General features: G+C 42.4%; 1 protein-coding gene across 1 annotated transcript; it reads right to left on the reverse strand.

Moving 5' to 3' along the window:
* Positions 1-1,256: 1,256 nt before the first annotated feature.
* Positions 1,257-22,788, reverse strand: TMPRSS2 (transmembrane serine protease 2). Its single transcript, XM_084845503.1, has 14 exons — positions 22,774-22,788; positions 21,217-21,427; positions 20,245-20,331; positions 18,530-18,649; positions 17,715-17,844; positions 16,775-16,885; positions 15,685-15,728; positions 13,611-13,785; positions 12,552-12,727; positions 7,788-7,883; positions 6,313-6,455; positions 3,615-3,767; positions 1,934-2,070; positions 1,257-1,362 (listed from the first exon to the last, which is right to left on the reverse strand). The coding sequence occupies exons 1-14, from the start codon at positions 22,786-22,788 to the stop codon at positions 1,257-1,259; spliced, it is 1,704 nt and encodes a 567-aa protein (XP_084701629.1).
* Between the last annotated feature and the right edge of the window lie 306 nt (positions 22,789-23,094).

The following is a 23,094-nucleotide window of genomic DNA, read 5'->3' on the forward strand; positions in this document are numbered from 1 at the left end:
CAAACTAATTTCATGCGTTGCTCAACCTAATTTCAAAAGTGCTTTGCATGCAATAAGTTCAGATCTCTGGCAAGAGCAATCTGTCCCTTCTATGGCAGCCCACAGGGTGGGAAGAACAGAGAGTGTTCTTCCCAGACAAAAGGGAGTGGCAGAAAGAAAAAAGGAGCGACCCACCCACTTTTGGCTCTGGACTTGCCCACCACAGGCTTCAGCCCCTGGTGTATAGGACTGCAGCCAATATCACATCCAAGATGCAAGAAAGATGTTGCCATTCTCTGCCCTATTGCCCCACTGTAGACTGAACCATGTAGGGGGTACAATGCTAGATCATATGAAGCAAAGAAGTCTCCAGAAACATTCCAGCTGAATATATCAAATGTTCTCTGTAATACACAAAATGATTGTATAAAGAAAAACACCTTGTTCATATTTTGCTTTTGTTTTGAGAAAATGTCTGCATTGCATACAGAAAGTTTACTAAGGACTCGAATCCTTTAAGAAGAGATTTTATCTCCCTTCTTAAAGGATTTGGGTCCTTGGTAAACTTTAGCAAAAATGAGCACTTTTCAAGGAAGCACAACATTATTAGCCAGAGGCAGAAGAAGATTGTAAAAAGTTTATTCCTTGTCACTTGTATACAAGATGTACATTATGTTTCTGAAGCTAAGAAACAAACCCACTTCCTACCTAAAATTGTAGTGACACAAATAGTTAACAATTCTGCATGATTTATACTCATTTTCTTATCATTATGTCAGTTTCAAAATAAACAATAATTTGAATGGCACTTTACTACACAACTTATTGCATCTCTGAAACCTGAAGTGGTAGTTCCTTCACCAACAGGCACATTTTTAAAAAGTGCATTTCAATAGCAGCAATATTATTTCAGTCCATGGGAATTGGAGGGAAGACAGAAAACTTCATTGCTATTATAGTTATGAGCCAATTTTTCTACATAGTTATCTAGGTTTTTACTTCTGTCTTTATTAGAACCATAAATCTGACAATAATGCATTAATTTAAAAAACAAGACTAAGACATTTCCCTGCTTAACACACTCAATTTTGTCAATGTTTTACAAAATGAGGTAGTCATAAGATTAAGTGATTATTTTTGCTTTCCTCTGCTTTCCTTATTTTCTCTTACTGAATATTTTGAGCTGACAGTCAGATGTCAACTGTACATAGCACAGCTTCACAAGGTAATCTTTATTATTTGCTTAGAAAAGAGGAAGGGAAGTGTTGAACTATTCGTTATTCACTGCTTCTCGCTTTAACAACTAAAGATGCATCTAGCACATGGATAGCTGCCAAGCCAAACTGTTGCTGTGACTCAAGGATAGCAGTTACTTTATTCTTCCTGCATCAGATATACAACCCTGGAAAATTCTCTTTAAAAAAAAATGAAGTCCAAGATTTTTCCATTTTCTGAAGCCAACTGATCTTGATTATGTGTATGTGTATATATATATATATATATATATATATATATATATATATATATATTGGAGAAAGGGGAAGAATTCAATTCAAATTATATACTTGATTTCAGAATCAATAACACCTGTAAAGGGCATGAAGAATTATGGGTACCTGAAAACGTAAGATGCATTTTCATCTGTCAGTAACATTTTGGAGAAACCTCTCCTTCCATAAATTATTTCAAGACATGTGGTTTTCCCCTGAAGTCTTGAAAAACTGGACTAGCCAGCAGCCCAGATATTCACATCACTGATATAATACTAAACACTAAGAACATACTAAATACTTAACAACACTAAAAAAATAACAAAATGCTGTGCTTGTAATCCAAAAATAGAAATAGCAATGTACAAATATGGTTATAACTTAATTTAAAAAAAAAATAGCTGGGAATCCTCAGAAATAAAGGAAACATCAGCAAGTAGTTGGTAAAAGGGAGTGTTGGCCACCTGACAGTTAGCATCACAGAAAGGAAAATAGGCTCTTGCGAAACCTCAACCATGCTTGGTAAGAAGCCAGTCAGTGCAATGGCACCAAGCAGTTTGTAGACATTCAGGTTATAGTCAATATATGAAGTGTCAAGGACCTAGAAGTCATTTTTAAAAGGTACTTAATACAAAAATTAGGAAGATGAAGAAAGCCATTTGATCCACCACTGGTTGAAGCAATCCAATACATCACTGAGGCACCAGTCATTCCACAGCAGTGAGACATGGTAGAGTATCGTTGTTGTCGTCGTCATCTGTTTGCCTGTTAGGAAAAACACACACAACGTTTCAGCACCCCCTGCCCGAAAGTACTGCATTCGTGTGTTTTTACAGAGAACATTTACATGATCAGTTAACACTGTATAACCCCGGAAACTCTTTCCAGATTGGTAACATGTTCAAGAGGAAAAGCAGAGGCTGAATCCAGCAAAATCAGGGGTTCTTCACCTACCATTTCTTCGTACCTGTAAATATGATAATATATACCAGCCTTCTCCAACATGACAATGGGAGTTGCAGTCCAACATATGTGGAGGGCATCAGGTCGGGGAAGGCTGGTCTACTCAATAGCAAGGCTGAACTATGAATACTCAGGACATAATGACCTGTAGGTAACGAAAGGCAGTGGTGAAGGGTGTGACTGTACCTTTGAATTCCTTCCCTATGCAGAAAGGGGGACTGTTGCACAATAATTATCTCCGCATCTTAACTGTGTAAACATCCACCACAAATTTTAAGTTAATATGAGCAATCAAGTTAAACAATATCACGTCTCAACATCCAAGTGTAACAGAAGTGGACAAACTGGATTCTAGGGTTGGAGAAAAGTGCCAAGGTACTCAATACATTGTCTGCCTCCCACGGCCAGAACTTGCATGGGGGTGGGAACTGGCTGCTGCTTCCCAGCTTTCTCTTAGGTCCCCATGTCACTGCTACATCACCATATTCCATGCCACTGCTGTATCCACTCTCTATCATTTCACTAATACCTGGACATGCAAGCACATTTGAGTAAATGACACATTCTTTAGCTCTTTTCCTGCATGAAAAGGCAAAAGATATCAGCAAGGCATAAGTAGGGGCAAGCTGGGAGAGGGAGCCACTGCGAAAAGCCCAGCTCTGCAGAATGCATGGAGTCAACTAGCTTTCCTCAAATTGTCCTGGGTGCAACAGGCAAGAGATGCTATCTGGAGCAAAAGCAGTGTTGGCACTTCGCCAGCCCACAAATGGTGAGATAGGAAAGAAGTGATGTGGAGGAGGACTAAGTTTTCATTCCTATTCCACACCCTTTGCCTGTATATGGCCACTTCCTAGCTTCCATCGCAGGGTCATGCTCTAGATGGCCGAGAGAATTTGACCCATAAGCTGTAATGAGACACAGGCTGTGTAGCAGGAACACACACACACACTGCCCTCTGGCCTCACAGACCACCTCTTGTTCCTTGTGGCTGCTAGGTCTGCAATCCCTGCTTTGCTTCTCTGTTTCCTAGCAGCAGCTTGGACGACAAATAAGGCAGGGAAGGACTTCTTCCATGCTCCACCACCCATCCTCTTGTTCACCAGCACAGCTTCCATTTTCCTTTTATCACAACATTTATTATATTTGACAATAACCCAAGAAAGTGCTATCAAACATATGTACCTGCATATTTCGGTAAATCCAGTCCGCGAACACAGTCATGTTACCATAAACTCCAGGTTTATATTGACTAGCACAGCCTGTTCCCCAACTTGTGTCACCCACTAACCACCACAAGGTGTTTTTCAAAGTTACCAATGGACCACCACTGTCACCCTAAAAAAACAAACGACAAGCCATCAACTTGTTGTTGCAATTTTGTCGCAATTAAGTTGGAAGACGCACCCAATAATTTGGGGAAATATACAGACATTTCAAATGTGTCTCTAACCAAATGAAAATGCATCTCTCAGAGAAAGTAGACATGGTACAATGAAAGGCTACCACAGGGCAAAAGGTACATGGAGTAGCAGAAAGGACTGTCTGCCTCCCACGGCCAGAACCTGCACGGGGGTGGGAACTGGCTGCTGCTTCCCAGCTTTCTCTTAGGTCCCCATGTCACTGCTACATCACCATATTCCATGCCACTGCTGTATCCACTCTCTATCATTTCACTCAGTGGGAAAAAGATAGTACTAATACCTGGACATGCAAGCACATTTGAGTAAATGACACATTCTTTAGCTCTTTTCCTGCACGAGAAGGCAAAAGATATCAGTAAGGCATAAGTAGGGGCAAGCTGGGAGAGGGAGCTACTAGGAGGAGGGCTTTTTCTGCTGTGGCACCCCGGCTCTGGAATGAGCTCCCTAGTGAGGTTCGCCTGGCGCCTACATTGTATTCCTTTCGGCGCCAGGTGAAGACCTTTTAATTTTCCCAGGCATTTTAGCATTTTAGCCTTCTACATTTTTATCTTTGCTGTTTTAAATCTGTGTTTTAAACTTCTGCACTGCTGCTAGGTTTTATTGTGGTTGTATTGTTATATTGTGGTTTTAATGTTCTGTATATTTTAAATTGTTTTATTGTGTGTTGTTTGGATTTAATTTTTGTGAACCTCCCAGAGAGCTTCGGCTATTGGGCGGTATAGAAATTAAATAAATAAATAAATAAATAAATAAGGATTGATGCCCCATTATTGATGAGGTTAATCCCCACTAATTAGCAAGATCTACAGATTAAAAGCATCTGTCCAATCTCAGTTTGCTCTGGCTGCAACCTCAGGTGAAGTATTATTATAATTTATTATGTATGGATATATGTTAAAATACTTAAATACTCTCTTTCATTGTCAAATCACAGGGTAGAGTATGAATTCATTAAAACAATTAACTTTTTACTCTAGTATCAGGATTGTGCCAGGCATTTTATGAAGCAACAAACAAGACAGGTCTTTGCCTGAAGGAGTTTGCATTCTAAAATTCAATACAGGAGGAGGCTATAGACTGGGGAGGAAGTATGCTCTACAGTTACATCCAGTTAATCAGTTACAGCTTTTTCTGGAGCAGAGAGATCTGGCAAATGATTTACTACTATACAATACGCTAAATAGGGCTGCCTTTTAAAATTTAGTTTTAGCTGGTGCAGAATGAAGCATCTTGCCTACTAATGGGGCAACATAGCGTGAACATATTTAAAGAATTTTATGGCATTTACTCTGGTAACAGGCTATCTTCCAGCTGCTTGTTTTGACTGTAAGGGCTCTAGCGATCTCTAGATTCGGTGTAAGCAACCTGGTGCCCTCCAGATGTTTTGGACTACTACTCCCATATTCCCAGACCACTGGCCATACTGGATGGGTGAGTTCAAGTCCAAAATAACTGGAAAGGTACCAAGCTGCCTATTGTAGCTCTACATCCTGTGTACCTAATTTCTCTCTTTGTGTGTGCTCTCCAACACTAAAGGTCAGGAATGGACCACTCTACCAGATCCCCCGATTGGCTCAGGGGAACCAATCAGGACACAGTTATTTGTTTATTAATGGAACTTTCCCATTGGCTATGCTGGGTCGGGCTGATGGGAGTCGTAGGCCAAAACATCTGGAGGGTCACAAGTTGCCCACCCTTGTTCTAGAGAAATGCCCCCAGACAAACTTAGTGGAACTTGCTTAGTAATTCCCTTACTTCAGCCCACTCAGTCACTCTTCTCAAGGCTGGAGTAGCAATCATGAGGGGGAAAGCCAGACAGACTGCGGAAGGGGAGGGAGGGAGTCTTTACCTCAGACTTTGAGGGCCTCCCAAATGTTGTGTCCCCCTGGAAGCACTGAGTAGCAGCCTCGAGGTGAAAGAGGCCTCTAAAGCCACCTGGTGAAGAGGCGAAGGGGCAAGACTGTTGGTGGGAGGGGTATGGAATGCCTTGAAGTGACAGTTCCTGAAGGCAGCAAGAAAACAACTGAGGAGCAAGGGGAAGGAGACCCATTTTCCACACTGCTCAGCTGATTCTAGCAATCAGCTAAGAAGAGGAGGGTTGCAGGAAAGCAAGGTGTACTCCATGATATCCTTCTCAAACTCCTCTTATCAGCCGATCACTACAAAAACACCTACCGGGTACCCAAGACCAGCACAATGTTTGTTTGTCATTAAGTTTAAAGAACTCCCTTTTAACTTTAAAAACAACAGCGCACCAATCTCAGACGCTCCTCAGCTGTGCGCGCTGCCTACTCTCGCCTCTGGCTCCTCCTATTACCGTTACCTCTGCGATATTAGCCCTGGCTCCACTTACTGTTGCATGCTTTGCCCTCCATCCCACCATCCACAACGGGCATTAGCCACCGCTGCTAGTGAGAATCCAGTGTTCACACTTCACAGCTTCAATAAAGAGACATTACCTGACAAGAATCCACTCCTCCGTTTAGGTAGCCAGCACAAACCATGGTGGGCAAGATGACTCCGTTATAGATCAATCTTCCATTACATGTATCTGATGGTATCAGTTGTACAACTGCTTCATTCAGTTCTTTTGAAGTGTTGCCTGAAGTTGGGGGAAAAGGCACACAAATGGCACATTATAAGAGCTGTTCAAACACTAGCTACTGACAAGGTTTCAACCACAATATTCAAATTTGAGAAACTATAAAAAAAGCAACAGTGCAAGGTGTCACCAATCATCGTGACCTTTAAAAAAAACCCTGCATAAATATCACATAAATAACATATAGTGTTATACCAAGGGATAGGCAACCTGGTGCCCCCGAAATGGTTCGGACTACAAATCCCAGAATACCCACCCACTACCCATGCTGGCTGGGGCTTTTGGGAGTTATAGTCCAAAGTATCTGGCAGACAGTAGGTTACCTACCCTGTGTTCCACACTTCCCACTCTCTTCTGAGCAGTGAGACATTCCCAGATAGGGTTTATCTGGATGTAGCTTCTTTTGGAAGGAGAGATCACCACTATTTTACACCTAGGTCAGTGGATCTCAGGGTTCTGGTAAAATCCAAACTAGATCCCACAAACTTGACATCTGCCCACTCCTGGCATAGGTAGATATAGACAGCTTAAGTACTCCTAAGAGTAGAAAATCCATTGCCCCATACACCACATTCTGAGAGAGACACCCTTCCCCACCTCATGATGCCTGAGAGCCTTTACTAATTCTGTCTCTCCTTCCAGTTTGCATTCTCTTTATTCTTTCATACATACATATACACACACTCGTCCCTTCATTAGCCTCACCCTTCAGTCAGGGCACCTCAGGAAACGTATGCCACTTTCCTCAAACTTCTGATTTTTTTCCCATTCAGAGGATTCCAAAGTGATCTCAGTATATATATAAAAAACCTTTTACCAATCAATGCCCATAAAGAGAAATTCTTAGCCAAGCAATTTTCCTGGCAAAAGGTATGGCCAGGCCAGTATCCATCAGAACACAAAAATATTACATATACATCGAACACAGAGAAATAAATACAACACAGAGTCTTACGGCACCCAAGACTCTTCATTTTTTTTGCTGCAACAGGTGAACACAGCTAACCCTCTTAGTTATTTCACAAAGTTTAGCACATTATTATTTGTAAAGTACTTTTCAGTTCCCACATTCTATATCCTCATTTTTATTTTTTTTTTTACTGATGGGGATTGGGAAAGATTGCAATTAGCTAAATGTCATCTAGTTCTAACACAAGACAACTGAGCCAACATTAGCTCATTCCCTGCAGCAAAGTCAGCTGTTTTAAATATTTAGCAGCAATTCCAAAACTGGAGAACAACATTTTCCACTGGGTACCTACTATACCTAATCTTTTGATTTAACTGATGCATAATTAAAACAAAACCCAGATATTGACAGAAACATCTTACCTCCTTGGCGTTTTGCTCCCCATCCAGATATCCAACTCCATTGATGTGGCTGGAACATCATTCCAGGGTTGGGCAAACAAACTGGCCCTATAAATTCTACGAAGCAAGAACATATTGTTAATCAGTAACTGCATCGGAACAGAGAGTTTGATAGGAAGTTCCCAGAAGAGCAGTCTTACTACTCTAAACATGAAAGATTTTCAAGGACAGCCTAGGGTCTTTTAGGTATAGGGCTGATTTCTAGCACCCTCATTTCCTACAGGATAACCAAAGGTTTTGGATTTTTTATTTTATTTATTTATTACATTTCTATATCTTCCCATAGCCGAAGCTCTCGGGGTGGTTTACAGAAGTTAAAACATTAAATAAAATATAAAAACTTTAAAAGCTACTGACATAAAAGCACACAGACAACATACACAAACAACATATAACAACCGTCAGTCATAACTAAAGACACATCCAGGACTGATTAAAAACTCATCATATGCTGCCAAATGCCTGGGAAAAGATAGGTCTTAACCTGGTGCTGAAAAGATAATAATGATGGCGCCAGGCAGACCTCATCAGGGAGCTTGTTCCACAGATGGGGGGCCACCACTGAGAAGGCCCTCTCCCTCATTGCTGCCTTCCAAGCTTCCCTTGGAGGAGGCACTCAGAAGAGGACCTTAGATGCTGAATGTAGTGTACGGGTATATTCATTACGGGAAAGGCGTGCCACCAGGTATTGCAGTCCCGAACCATATATGGCTTTATAGGTTAAAACCAGCACCTAGAATTGAGCTTGGAAGCTTATAGGCAGCCAATGCAAGAGGGCCAGAATTGGTCTTATATGTTCAGACCTTCTGGTCCCCGTTATGAATCTGGCCGCTCCATTTTACACAAGCTGCAGCTTCTGAACTGTCTTCAAAGGCAGCCTCATGTACAGCGCATTGCAGTAATCTAACTTGGAGGTTACCAGAGCATAGACAACTGAAATCAGCTTATCCCTTTCCAGATAGGGGCATAGCTGGGCCACCAAGCAAAGTTGGTAGAAGGCACTCCACTGAGGCCACTGGAGCCTCAAGTAACAAAGTTGGTTCCAGGATGACCCCCAAGCTATGGACCTGCTCCTTCAGGGGGAGTGCAATCCCATTCAGAACAGGTTGAACACCCTCCATCCGGTCAGCAGAACCACCCACCAACAGCATCTCAGTCTTGTCTGGACTGAGCTTCAGTTTATTAGCCCTCATCCAGTCCATTGTTGCAGCCAGGCAGTGATTCAGCAAATCCACAGCCTCACCTGAAGAAGATGAAAAGGAGAAATAGAGCTGCATGTCATCACTCCAGTGCTGAAGGAATTGCACTGGTTACCAGTTGTTTTCCGGGTCAAATTCAAGGTGTTGGTTTTGACCTTTAAAACCCTATATGGTTCTGGCCCAGCGTATCTTAAGGAGTGCCTCCAGCAACACCAGACAGACCACTCAACAAGATCAGCCTCGGATGGCCTTCTCTCTGTCCCATCAGCCAGGACAGCTAGGCTGGTGAGGACGAGGGAGAGGGCCTTCTCTGTGGTGGCCCCCACTCTGTGGAACTCCCTCCCTAGGGAACTCCGCCATGCCCCCTCTTTAATGAGCTTCCACCACATGTTGAAAACTTGGTTGTTCAGGCAGGCATTTGGGGTGGGTTAGGGACATTTTAGAAAATGATGTTTTAATGTGTAATTTTATTGTTTTTAACCTGTTTGTATTACTGTACATCACCCAGAGTGGCCGGGTGACCGGCCAGAAGAAATTTAATAAATAAATAAATAAATAAATATCAGCATACTGATGACAATGCACTCCAAAACTCCAGATAACGGCACTCAATGGTTTCACGTAGATGTTGAACAGCATGGGGAACAAAACTGACCCCTACAGAACCCCATATTGGAGAATCCATGGGTCTGAACAGTGTTACCTAAGCACGACCGTCTGGAGCTTCAAGTAGGTGCAAAACTACTGCAATTCAGTGCCTCCCGCTCCCAACTCAGAGAGTTGTCCCAGAAGGATGCCATGGTCGATGGTATCAAAAGCCACTGAGAGATCAAGGAGAATCGACAGGGTCACACGCTCCCTTTCTTTCTCCCGACATAGGTCATCATACAGGGCGACCAAAGCTGTTTCCGTGCCAGAACGTGGCTTGAGCCCCAATTGAAATGGATCCAGATAATCGGTCTCAGCCAAGAGTGTCTGGAGCTGGTTGGCAACCACTTGCTCAAGGACCTTGCCCAGGAATGGAACATTTGCAACCAGCCTATATATATATTTAAGGTTTTCTGGGTCTAGGGAGGATTTGTTCAGGAGTGGTCTCACCACTGTCTCTTTCAGGTGGCCCAGGACCACTCGTTCTCACAAGGAGGGATTTATCACTTCCCTAGCCCAGTCGGCTGTTCCCTCCCTGCCAGTTTTTATTAGCCAAGAGGGGCAAGGATCCAATGTGGAAGTGAAGCTGTCCAAGCACCTGAAGGTGGGGGACTTTGTATCAGTCCCTTTGTCATGGTCAGATCACTTCCTGCTAAGGTTTAGACTCTTGGCAGCCTTTCCCCTCTGCAAGGGTGAGGGACCTATTAAGATGGTCCACCCCTGGAGGCTAATGGATCTGGATGGTTTCCAGAGGGCTCTGGGGGGTTTTCGGTTGATACGGCTGGCATTCCTGTCAAAGCTCTGGTCAACCTGTCAAATGCAGAAATGACCCGGGCAGTTAACACGATAGCTTGAGTGCAGGTGGAGAAAAATTCCTAGTGGATGTAATCGAACGCTGGTGTGTGTCTATAGCCAGGTATATTCAAAGGCACTGAGAGTGGCAAGGAAAAAATATTTGTCCAGGGTCTTTTACATTCTGGCCCTAAGAACACTATGGAACCATCTGTGGCCTGCTGTAATGCACTGGCTAGGCACTCCCAGAATAAAATCTCTTGCATCCACCGGGATTTAGACTCTAGTATTACTGCAGGTGAATCTGGTGAGGTATCCAGAGCACAGCCTTGTCCAGTTTTCTTGCTGGTACAGCTCAAGGATGTGGACAAAGTGCTTGGCGGGTTTGTGCAACCACTTCCATATTGGATATAAAAAGCTACTGTATGAGAGCTGATAAGACAGGAAACTTTTAGACACTAGATACACACTTTTGTGAGTAAAGCTGTCCTGAAGTTGACTGTAATAAAAGCACTTGCTGTCTTTACTAGAATTTTGCACAGAATGTGACTTTTCCAAGTGGGGTCAGAATACTTACAAAACAGGGGAACACATCTTAAACAGACCCTATGCAATGTAGCACAGAGATACTTATGGAACAAATATGTCTACTCCAGCAGCAAGGACAAGGGAAAAGGCAGGCCTCAAGTTGGTGATTGAAAGTAGCAATCTAAAAGACTGCCCAGTGTCTTTTAACTGGTCATCTTCCTTAGAGGAAAAGGGGTTTTGTATGTCTTATTCTAGTACACCAATTAAGTCAACTGTCTCAAAGGATGTACTTTCCATCAGCAGAAATTATTTTAGGACAGTACCACTATTTAAAGAGCACTTGCCTATACTAGTAGTTTATCATGCATCAGTGCCAAGCCACCTTCAGCCACCAGCAATGTTCACCTGACCCTGCTCCGCAACACAATTGTATGTATGCTTAGTCAGATGCAAGTGCCATTAGGTTGCAGCCTCAGAATTGTACCTGTTTGAAGGGCAATCTTCTTGTGAATGTAGTCACAACTATCACCTACGGATGGAACCTGCTGCATCTCTCTTTTCCTCTCCCTCCACATGCTCCGTTTCAGGTTGCCATCATGAGATATGTGGTCATTTTTTCAATTATTAAAAAGGATTTGAGGTTTCATATGGCACTGCCTTAAGATCTTCTGGTAGCATCAGGGTACTCATATATACTCTAACATTTTAGAAATTGAAAACAGACCTTCAGCTAACGCAAGGCTAGCTAAAATTCCCAAGCCTTCTGGCTACCCGTTAGCTATGATATAGCTGGAAAATGGAAGAGGCTAGTTCAGCTCTTTTCACACTTAGTCCAGACAAGCAGCAGGGGCTTTTATCAATCCGTGTTCATTTTCTTGATCTGCCCACAATCGCATGGTCTATCAGAAATCCAAAGCAAATTAATCAGGAAGTAACCCCTACCCCAGTTAGGTGTGGACTCCTATATGGGAAGCTGCTCTAAGTTAAGATCTAGAAATAAAATAAAAAAGATTTCCCCGGTTATAGAGGGAGCTGAAGTACACTTGCACTGTTGTACTCAGGAAAAGATAAATCGCTTGAGGTTGATACAAAATTCTACATGATTATGCAACAATGGTTCAAAGCTACTGAAGCATTCAGAAGTTCCTGATAAAGGTGGGGAATGTTCACAGGGACTGCTCAAAACTACCCACTAAAGGCAGAAAACACATATTTTAATTCAAGCTCATTTTCTAGCATATCACATGAATTGAATTGTCATGTCACATGCCCATATTACAATGTTTGTTGGAAGAAACCAGTCTATCTAATCCATCATTCTGTCTGTCATTAATGTGAACAATCAGCAGCAGAAAGGGGAACTGAACCCTGAATTTCCTATTAGGTTATTGTGACTCTTGTGATAAAATTCCTATCTTCTTATAAATCATTTTTGTATAAATTTGGTGTGATTGGTTTTATGCAGTGTTGATTTTATTAGCTGCATTGAGCATGCCAACAGTAAGACAAGATGTACATTTAAGTTAACTAGACATATAACAGGTAAATAAAGACGTACCATTAAAAAGTAGAGGAGACTGCAACTTCATAAGGGCAACATCATTATTTTTAGTAGCTGGATCATAGTTTGGATGAGAAATTATTTTGGCTACTCTGTGTCCCTTTCGAAAAACCATTTCTGGCTGTGTCAGAATCCCAGCATAAACTTCCCAGTAGTGTGTTTGAGAATATGCCCTACAAAACAGAATGAAGCAATTGTAGTTTTTTCTTCAGTACAGCTCATGTTACTGCAGCATCAACAGGGTCTGCTATAGACAAGGTCTTATCAAGAAATTAATATACTTGGCTTAGGACCCTACATAGATAGCAAAGGAACTATGTGCACATGCCACAAAGATTAACCTTGGGAGGAGTGGTTGCATTTGTTAGGATCCCACGAAGAGCAGGAGCAACAACATAAAAAAAGGAAAGAAAAATGGAGAACATTTGACCAAAAGGGGAAGAATTCTACATAGTACACCAGTCATTTATGATCGTGTCATTCTCTACGAGCACCTTACACACTATTTTGGTAGGACTAAAACTAAGCAAATAATGCATATTACACATAATCTAACTCTGACAAAATCAGGGGTAGGCAACCTGTTTGGGCCACGGGCACAGTTGCCAATTTCATACAACATCCTGGGCACTAGCACAAAATGGTTGCCATGGAAGGTATGGCAAAGGACAAGTAACCTGCCCAAAACAGCGCAAGGCAGAGGTGGGGTCTGTGCCCCAAGACGCTAACAACTCCTTTGAACCCACTGTTTTCAGCACCAACAAAAACTTATTTCACAGCAAATCCAGCTGCCAGTAAGAAAATGAGTTACATTTTTTTTTTTTTTAAAGAAGTGGGAGGTAGGGCACCTTGGCAGGTGCTAAGAAAGACGTCCAGGGGCACGTTGGTACCTGCAGGCATCATGTTGCCTACCCCTGGTCAAAAGTGAAGCACAATAATGGTAGCTAATACCATTAATTACAGTCACTACACATACAAAATCCCAAGAAATAATTTTTTGTAAAATACTAATGAAATATTAGGAAAACATCCCGGCATAAACTGTTCAGGACTTACCCTTCTACACAGTGAGCTGCTGTTACTATCCATTCACGAGTGATTATGGACCCTCCACATAGATGGGTGTTTCGGATATGAAGGCTGACTTGCCACGGCCAGTCTCCAAGGGAGGCAACATTTCCACCCACAATTCTGTTTCGAGGATTCATACGTTTGTTAGACTTGCCACAGTCTTGTAAAACATAATTAAGGAAGATATCAACAGTAAAGTCAGAGGGTGTTTTAGTGGAAACCATTCCTGTGACTATCTCAGGACAACAAAAATGTCAACAATATTTATATCCTGCCCTTCCTTTTAGGAGCCACAGGTGGTGTATTTTACCTTATTTTAAAATCAGAGCCACATAGGCATGGCGGAGAATTCCACCACAGATCTCAGTGAGGCCGAATGCCAGTGCATTCGGCCCCCTGAAATCCGTGACAGAACGAAGCCCCCGCCCCCCCAACCCACGAAAGGCGCGCGGACTGGAGCACCCAACCCACGAAAGGTGCGTGAAATGGAGCACTTACCTGCTGCCGTCCGCACTGATTTGCGAATGGCGGCCGCCCTGCGGCTGCCATTCACTTCTTCATAGCTGTGATAGGCTACGTAAATACTTACGAAGCCTATCACGGCAAGCCAAAAAAAAAAAACACGTACGCAAATGGCGGCGGCTATGGCGGCCGCCATTTGCGTTCACTATTTTTTGCCATTTTAGCCTATGTAAATATTTACATAGGCTACTGCGGCGAAAAAAAGGGGAACGCAAATAGCGTAGTGAAACCCCGGAGTTCCGGCCATGGACGGCCCTGGCCGGCTGCTCTGCAGAGCCGCCGCGGAGCAGAGCTGGCCAGGCAGGATTCCAGGGGCGGGGGGAGGACCGGATCACCTCCCCCCCCGTCGAGGATTCTGGGGGGAGGGACAGAGCACCTCCGCCCCCCCCGTGGACCTCCTGCGGACTCCAGGTAAGGAGGTTTCGTACATCCCTGGAGCCACGTAGGGATGTATGAAACCACTTACCTGTTTCCTAAGTGGCATCTGCGGTGGGGGGGGGGTGCTCCCCGGCCGGCTCCCTAGCCGGATCCGCTCCGCAGCAACTCCGCAGAGCTGCTGGCTGGGTGCATCCACAGCCGGGCATCTGGCTGCGGCAGGTCTGCGGTCGCAAATGGCGGCCGGCATAGCAGCCACCATTTGCATTCCTGCCTTTTGCCGTGATAGGCTACGTAAGTATTTACGTAGCCTATCACAGCCTCCGCAGGGATGCAAATGGCATCCCTGTATTAGCGGTGATAAGCTCCGTAAATACTTACATAGCCTATCACGGCCATTCGAAGGAAGGCGAATGGCGGCTGCCATTCGCAGAGCACCGGACCGCCGACACCAGGTAGGCTCCATTCCAGGCCCATTTCGCGGGGTGGCAGGGGGGGTTGCTTCCTTCTGCCATGGATTCTGGGGGGCTGAATTCACTGGAATTCGGCCTCCCTGGAATCTGTGGCAGAATTCTCCAACATCCCTAGAGCCACGCTGCCTCTGGTGAGATTCAGTGTGGTGACTTTTGATCTCAGTTCATTAGAAATGTGGGGCTCTTCATTTAAGAAGAGTTCAGCAGAAGAGAGGACACTAGTTCTTATTCAAGGTAATCATGATTTTATATTGAGGCTATAAGAACAGAACCCAGAATCGCCAAATGAATGAGTGTGAATGTAGTCAGCTATTCTATTATACTCTATTGCCCCAAATTACTCCCTGACCACCATAGTCTACAGCTATGGAAAAATGTAATTATTGTGAATTCGTCGTAACACAGATAGACGTGGTTCGCACATAACAACCCACTGGTTTAAAAAACAAGGGGCTGCCATGCACAAGTGGGTGCGCTGCCTGCAGGGCACCCTCCTCTTCTGCTTTAGCACACAACCCATGATTGGCTCCTTCACAGGCTGCGCAGCGTGACGTGTGAACCTCGACCCACTGGGTTGTTTAGGAACTAAACCAACGGGTTGCCATTGTGTGCAAACAGGGCCATCATGTCAATCCAAATAAAAACAGAGAAAGGCAAATTAAAAGCGAAGCAGTTATTACAACACTTACTTATACATCGCAGAGACACCACGCTTTTTGATGGACACAAGTAGCTGAAACACAAAGAGACAGAACTGTGTTCTTCATCCTTACACTTATTCTTATACTATGTATGAAGATGCAGGCCCCCTTCCATGTGCACGCTTAGCAGGGCGGGAGCTATTGCGGCACGGTACAGTACTATGCTAGAATAATGCATGAGTGATAATGCAACCAGGTGAGTGCAGCTAATCATACGGGTCTTTCTCACCAATCAAAGTCTTCCTCCTAGCAGCGTACCAATGCCCCACTCACAGGGTGGCAGTATTCACATGCACATACCTGTGTTGTGGTATCAAATCATGCTGAAGTGGCTCCCACGCTATTAGGTACACGTATAAAGCGGGGCATCAGTCATGAATCCCCTGTGCAAGAACGTATCTCCTCTCCCACTTCAGAGTCCTAGAGCTCTCTGTTCTTGTTCACAACTCTCCCCTGGATATCTTTTTTTCTGCTATCACCCCATTCACAGGAGACCAGCCAGTGTAGAAAGTATTGCCTATGCTTAATGGTGGAATTCTAAAGCATTTCCTCACTCTACTGAACATAACGGAAGGAAAGACAAAGACAAATAACCATCGCTACAGCCACTCTGTGTAGAGCAAGTCTTTTAAAAGTTGCAGCACCATGGAGAACATTCCCCAAATAGGATGGTGAGCTGTTGCATATTTAAGGCTTGCTTCATTCCAAGTACCACATTTTAATGGTGCCTGTTTTAGTAGAGCCTCAGCTATGCTAAAGTACTATTACAGATATATTGGTGTGCTAACACTCAAGGACAGTATTCCTTGAATTTGTCTTCGTGTGCGCAAACCAGAAATCAACAGACAAGAATAAATTTAGTGGCTTCAAATTCTATTCAAATAGAATTCCATTTAATTCTCTTAAATGAAGCTGAAAAACCCTTTTAAAGCAGAGGCAGGACTATTTTTAGTTTTTTTTAAAAGCAGCATTTACTCCAACAATCAGTAACTTTGCTGCTATTATGAGAGAGTTGTACATTATAATGGTTCTGGGAGCCATACACCATGAAAGTAGGCAAAAAGAATAGAAGTGTCACCTGTTATACATTTTCTTATACAAGTCTATATCCCCAGCACTTGTATTCAGCCTCAAAAAGCTCATAGATCCAGCAGGGAACGGCACTGGCTGGCTGCTGTCATATGTGTCCCTGTGAAAAGATGAAACAGTCAAATCCCAGCAAAACAAAACAAATAAATCAGCTCTTAGCCAGAAAATAGCTTAACAATGTCACTAGTTACCTCTTTATCAACTTTAGGTACTGCACAGCAGTATCTGCTACATGAGAGCATATATTGCACTATGATATATAATACTATATATTTCACAATACTAACATGCGTTGCTGTACTAGCAGGAGATTATCTGTCAAGTCAAGGTACAGGCATAACACATTAGTAGGTTGCAACACTAGGCAGTTTTTGCCTCAGCTGCCTAAGCTTATATTGTTACCGGAGCAACCTAATGATCAGGTATTGCACATTCTGTCTAAATCCCACACTCAGATATTCCTTCTCTTTAAGGCCTCCAGTCTCAACAGTGCATTCGAAGTGACACTTTTGCTAAAATCTTCTTTACTATCCTGATGCACAAATTTTCACATGCTTTAAGGCTCCAGCTGCAACCAAATATAATGAACCTCATCTCTCCTCTTGGCAATTTTTTTACTTTTCTCTCTAAAACAATGCAATGTTTTAGGGGGAGTAGAACAGGTACGTGTCTTGGTATTTTAATTTTATTCATACTAAATCAAGCCATTTTTATCTATAAATGTTTCCCCCTGCATAAGACATATTAGTGAAAAGTATTAGCAATTCATTCTCAGTAAATTACTGCCAAAAAATGAAAAAATAATTTCAACGTATGTTACTCTATAGGTGGTATCCAATGCTAGCCCTACTTAGAGTAGGCCCATTGAAATGAATGGGTCTTAAGTGAGATTAACTTTAGATACAACCCCATGGAAATACTATACGTACGAGTTATATCCCATGTCTTCACAGGCAGTCTTCCCATGTTCTTCATTCCAGTCATCAAAGCATACAGGGTACCAATTTTTGCTTCCAGATAAATAGACTTCCAAGAGAAATTCTGGTCCATAAAGTCTCACTACAACAAAAGAAATGTATCAATGACATTGATGTTTGCTATCCATGGCTTTCATGATTCTGAAATTTTGATAATATTAAGGGCTGGTACACACAGCAGTTTTCAGGCAAGTTTCCCATGTCCAGAAGTCTGTGTGTACCTGTAAAAGCCACCTGTTCTGACAGGTTCAGACACCACAGCACCACCACAATTTGCCTATCACTCTCTAGCATTTCTTGGTTTCTTCAAGAAGAGGAAGAAGGAAGTTGCTGAAGCTTCCTTCTTCCTCTCTGCAAAGAGGAAGCAAAATGCTGCCAGAGGATACATGGGAAAATACCAGGGCAGTGCTGATAGTATTGTCAGCATTAGAAGGGACTCTCTGTGGATGCCTGTAGTAACTGTGTGGAGACTTGGTCATGACTTGTGGCTGATAGTTTGACTTGGAGATGGAAACTGATTAAAGGCCCTATAGCAGCTGGACTATGGTTTTAAAAACATACAGATACTTCTCCACCCAGATACTAGAGATTATTAGCTGACCAAACATATCCATTTAGCCTATAAAATACTACTATAACAAGCTAAATGCCTGTAATGTGCTAGATGTTGTTTTCTGCTTCCCCTAGATGGTTTCCTGCAGTTACTGATGCAGCCTGTGGGCTCACAAAATATGGAACTTCTAAAAGAGGACCACCACTATACTTACCACAGCGAGTTTCATCTTCACCATTAGGGCAATCGTTCACTCCATCACACCACTGAGATGGTGTCACGCATACTCCTGTAGTACCGCACGGTATCTTGGAGCCAAAACAAGTGTTTGTCACTGTAAAGAAATAAACATATATCGAAATCCAATGAGATTACCAAATGGAAACTACAAGACCAGTAAAATGGCACAGTAGTTATAGGTGAAAACCATGTTTAATATTTTAACTTCAGTAGAATCACATAAACAGCGACATAAACACACTCATTAAGATTTCCAGTACAGTCAATTCCTTTGGGTTTTAGGTCAGTTCTTAAAGCAATAGGATTAGAAATGAAATAAATAAATGATAAATATGCATCTTACAACAAAACCATTAGTTTAATTAATAAGGTCATAATGAATTAAAGCATACATGATCACTAACACTGATAATTAAGTCAAGACACTACATTTTACAGGAGAAGGATATTAAAAGACAAAGAGCAGTATCAAATAAAGTTTATTACTCTGTACGGTATGGCATATTTTATGAAAGGCAGTCATCAATCCAACCTTTATCATACTGACAGATAACTTTGAGAATTGTAGATCCTTATATAGCCAAAAGAAGCACCATCCACACACAAAGGGGAGGCATCAGTAGGCTTGTGGGAGCCCAGAGGTTTATAGAAGTACCCAAAAAATTAGAGAAAAAACTTGAGAGAAAAATAACCCAAAAGCACCAATGACAATGGAGCATACTCAGTGGGCACAGAATGCTGACTGCTTGTTGGCAGGGAAAAAATGGAAAACCAGGGGGTGGGGTGTGGAGTATCCTGGAAAATTTTGTTGCAGGCCCCACTTACTTATTAACTAAAAGACTCAAGGACATCTGTGAAGTGAAGCAAGCACGGCCTAAACTCTGCAAAGTTTACTCAAGAATGCAGTTATCAAAAGGCAATTTCTGTTATGAAGGCAAATGCTAGGTCCCTTTAAAATACAACATTAAGAGGTCAAGTGTTTTAAACTCAAGAACTCACAAAGCACATTTTAGATGGAGTGCAACTGCAGGATGAATACCATGAAAGAAACTAGCAGGATTGTAAAAGTTTGATAAACTAAACTCAACCAGTTCTATATTGGAGGCCTGAAACCTTCATTAGAAAGCCTGTTTGGTTTAGATTGACCAGAAGACAGTCTTCTATTATATTCCCTACAATAAACAGGACTGAAGTGATTTAGGTCTTTATAGGCAAGAACCATCACTTTGAATTTTGCCAAAAACAAACTGGTAGTCAATTAAATTTCCATCCCAGATGATCTGGTGGCTTCTTTAGTGAAAGGATGGTTAGCAAGGTGTTCTAGCTGCTTGGAAGTTTTAGATAACCTGCAAACCACATTTTGTCCATAATGACCACAAATTGAAGGACTAATGTACGACTGAACAACAAAATTTTCCCCTAAATTACTGTTGTGGTACCATTAAATTTAAGCGTCTTCTAACCTCAAAACCCATAATGTGTCAGAACAGGTGGTGAGAAAACGAAGAAGGATGAAGTAATGGCATCAGAGGTTAAAGGCCATGACCATAATTCAAGAATTTAAGCACATAATAATTTAAGAATGATGCAATTAGTGAGTAGAAAGGGCACCATTCAGGTTTGCCAAGACAAAAAACAAAGTTGCACAACCCTTGACTAAAACTTCTGTCAGCACAAATGCATCCTTACCAAAGTACCAGATGAGAACAAAGGCAATTCCAGCTCCTACTAGTATTATTGTAACTGATAGAAGGAGACACAAAGCTTTCCTGATTCCTGCAATTATAGAAAGGAAAAAAGCATTGTTAAACTAAGAAATCTATCCTTACCTTCAAGTATGTACCAGTTTAAAGAAAAGCAATCTCAAAAAATTCCCACAGCATTATCAACTCACTGATTTGCAAATTAATGTATCTCAGAGACGTCCCGTGAATGAGCTTCAAAGCCACACTCCCACAAGTTTGCTTGCCACGCTCGCCATGGCAAGAATTCTGCTGCCCTCTGGTGAGGATGCCAGCCCCCCTTCTTTCCAACCTGTTGAGGTGCGTGGGGACTGTCCCAGCAGTTGTACTGTGATCCCCACCCCTTGCCCAGTTCCAAGGCTGGGAGGAAGGCTGGGTGCTCTTTGCTGAGATATCCAGACAGCCTCAGTCACACAGCATCCAACTGATAAGCCCACCACCAACCTTTTCTACTCTGGATCAGGAAAGGGTAGCAGGAGCTTCCTTGGCTGCACAGTGGCCAGACTAGCAAGGGGATGGGCAGGATGCTGGCTATCAAGCTAACCAAACACTTGGACCCCTCTTCAAAAGGCTCAAATCATATGCTTAAATATCCCCCATGCAAAATGGCCCTGTTGCCAATGCTACATGGGAAAAGCAAGCTATAAGCTGGAGCATCCATGCTAACATCCATGTGAGAAGTACCACTCACACAATCTCTTCTCTGGAAGAAGAGAAATTGCAAGATCAGGAATCAATGTGGATACCCCAGCTCATACAATCCTTTTCCCGTGCAGCTGCAGCAACATGGCCACAGCCATACATAGGATTTTTAAACATATGCATCAGTGCAAAGAGGATTTTTAGGGGGAAAAAATACCTGCACAACAGATCTAAGTAGATGAAATCTCAATTTTTATAAATTGGAAGCAAAGCTTACTTGGTGTGCATTTTGCAGAAGATGACTTTGGCTGCACTGTCATTGGCACTGGATCTGACTGTTCAGTAGAAACTCTCGGGACATAACGTGGCACTGATGGAGGATAATATGGAGATGAGTAATGTGGATACATGTTATGGCCACTGATGTACCTTGGAGGAGCAGCATGTTCTGGCTGATAGGCATAGTTTTCATAATACGGAGGTGGCCTCTAAAAAACAAACATAACTGGATGAAAAAACATGAATACAAAAGTGGACAGTCATCACTGGTAACAGTTCAAAAAAGCAGCAATCCCAATATCTCTTATTCTGCAGTAGTCCACTGAACTGAGAGAAGGTGATTCTAATGCACCAGGAATGCAGCATTTCCAGAGTAAGTAAGAATAGGTTAATATATTACATCACAAAACAGTTTTGTTCAAAGACTTGAACTCAACTCATGTTGAGGTGTTGTTTTCAGAAGCACATGTTTATAACATTCATTTGAGAAGAATACTTTAATTACTAGATTTTAAAAGCTTTGTCTTGGGGGGGAGGATTGCTCTAAAGATGCACAGCAAAATGTTCTTTATATTTAAATTTTCATTGTAATACTAAGCAGTGCCTCTCAGTGTCTTCAGAGCTTTGGACTTTTCTTTTGCACTGCATTACTGTGGCTCTAACACCACATGACCACATTCTAGCACATTTTTTGCTACTAAGCTTTTAAAAAACAGGAGCTTTTACAAATTCACACACTTGGGCTACCATCCTAAACCCCTTACCTATAGTCCCGAGGACTGAACTCAGTGGGACTTACTTCTAAGTAGACATGTTTGGGATTGTGCTTCCAAGCACTCAAGAATGGGAGTTTCCCTGACAGCAGGCAAGATAGACTAACATTGCCCATTTGCAAGCTTCCATGGTTTCACCCACCGTGCTAGTCATGATAGGTATGATGAGCAGCATGCCTTCCTCCCAGTCTTGGAGCTGCAGAGATGGGTGGAAATTGTCCCAGCAATTGCACAGCGATACCTACCTTCTTTCCAGCTCCAAGGTTGAGAGGAAGGTTGGCGTCTACAGCACCTGAGCTGCATGGGACCAAACTGGCACAAGCTGTGCCAGGTTTTCTTGTAGAAAAAACTGGTGGGCTACTGGTGTGCAGGGCCAACCCAAGTCAGAAACCAGTTCGGAAAACCAAAAGGAAATTCTATATTGCACATAAATCTGGCAAAGAACTGCTTGAGCCATAGTGATGCAAACACACTTCTTGACTTCACTGGCAGCGAGGTCAGCCAAGAATTGTGGACTGCTGCCCACTTTCCAGGACACCTTTGCTACTTTAGGTGAAGTAGCACAAGCAATTGCTTGCACCACTATGGTTCAAGCAGGTTTTTTGGCCAGCTTTATATGCAATATAAAATTTCCTTTTGTTTTCTGATTACCTATAATGTTAGGGAATTTTTCAATAAGCATTAATTAAAACGTGCTTTTAATACGATTATCTTTTTTCCCCTGAAACACGAAAATAGCATACACAAAATAGCATACTAAGCTTTGAAATATATTTACTTACTGAATCAGATGCCATCTTGATTTTCAACAATACACCTTTGGCAAGTTTGTAATAAACCTGTGGACAGCAAAATGCATTTTTAATTACAAAACAAGGTAAACATGTATATTCTTGATAACTCATTTTAACAAGAGTATTTTTCACATCTAAGCACAAAAAAAGAAGGAATAGAGTGCATAGCTTAAGACTCCATTCACGGGGGGGCGGGGGGAATTATCACATCTATAAATGTTAGAGCAAAAACAAAACAACTATAAGTGGTTTACCCTTCACTCCTGCAGAGGCATTCTGACATGTTACCAAGCAACCCAACAAAGGAAA

The sequence above is a fragment of the Heloderma suspectum genome, chromosome 3 (genome assembly GCF_057233095.1).
Source record: "Heloderma suspectum isolate Gila_16-S chromosome 3, 16-S_ref, whole genome shotgun sequence".
Classification (NCBI taxonomy): domain Eukaryota; kingdom Metazoa; phylum Chordata; class Lepidosauria; order Squamata; family Helodermatidae; genus Heloderma; species Heloderma suspectum.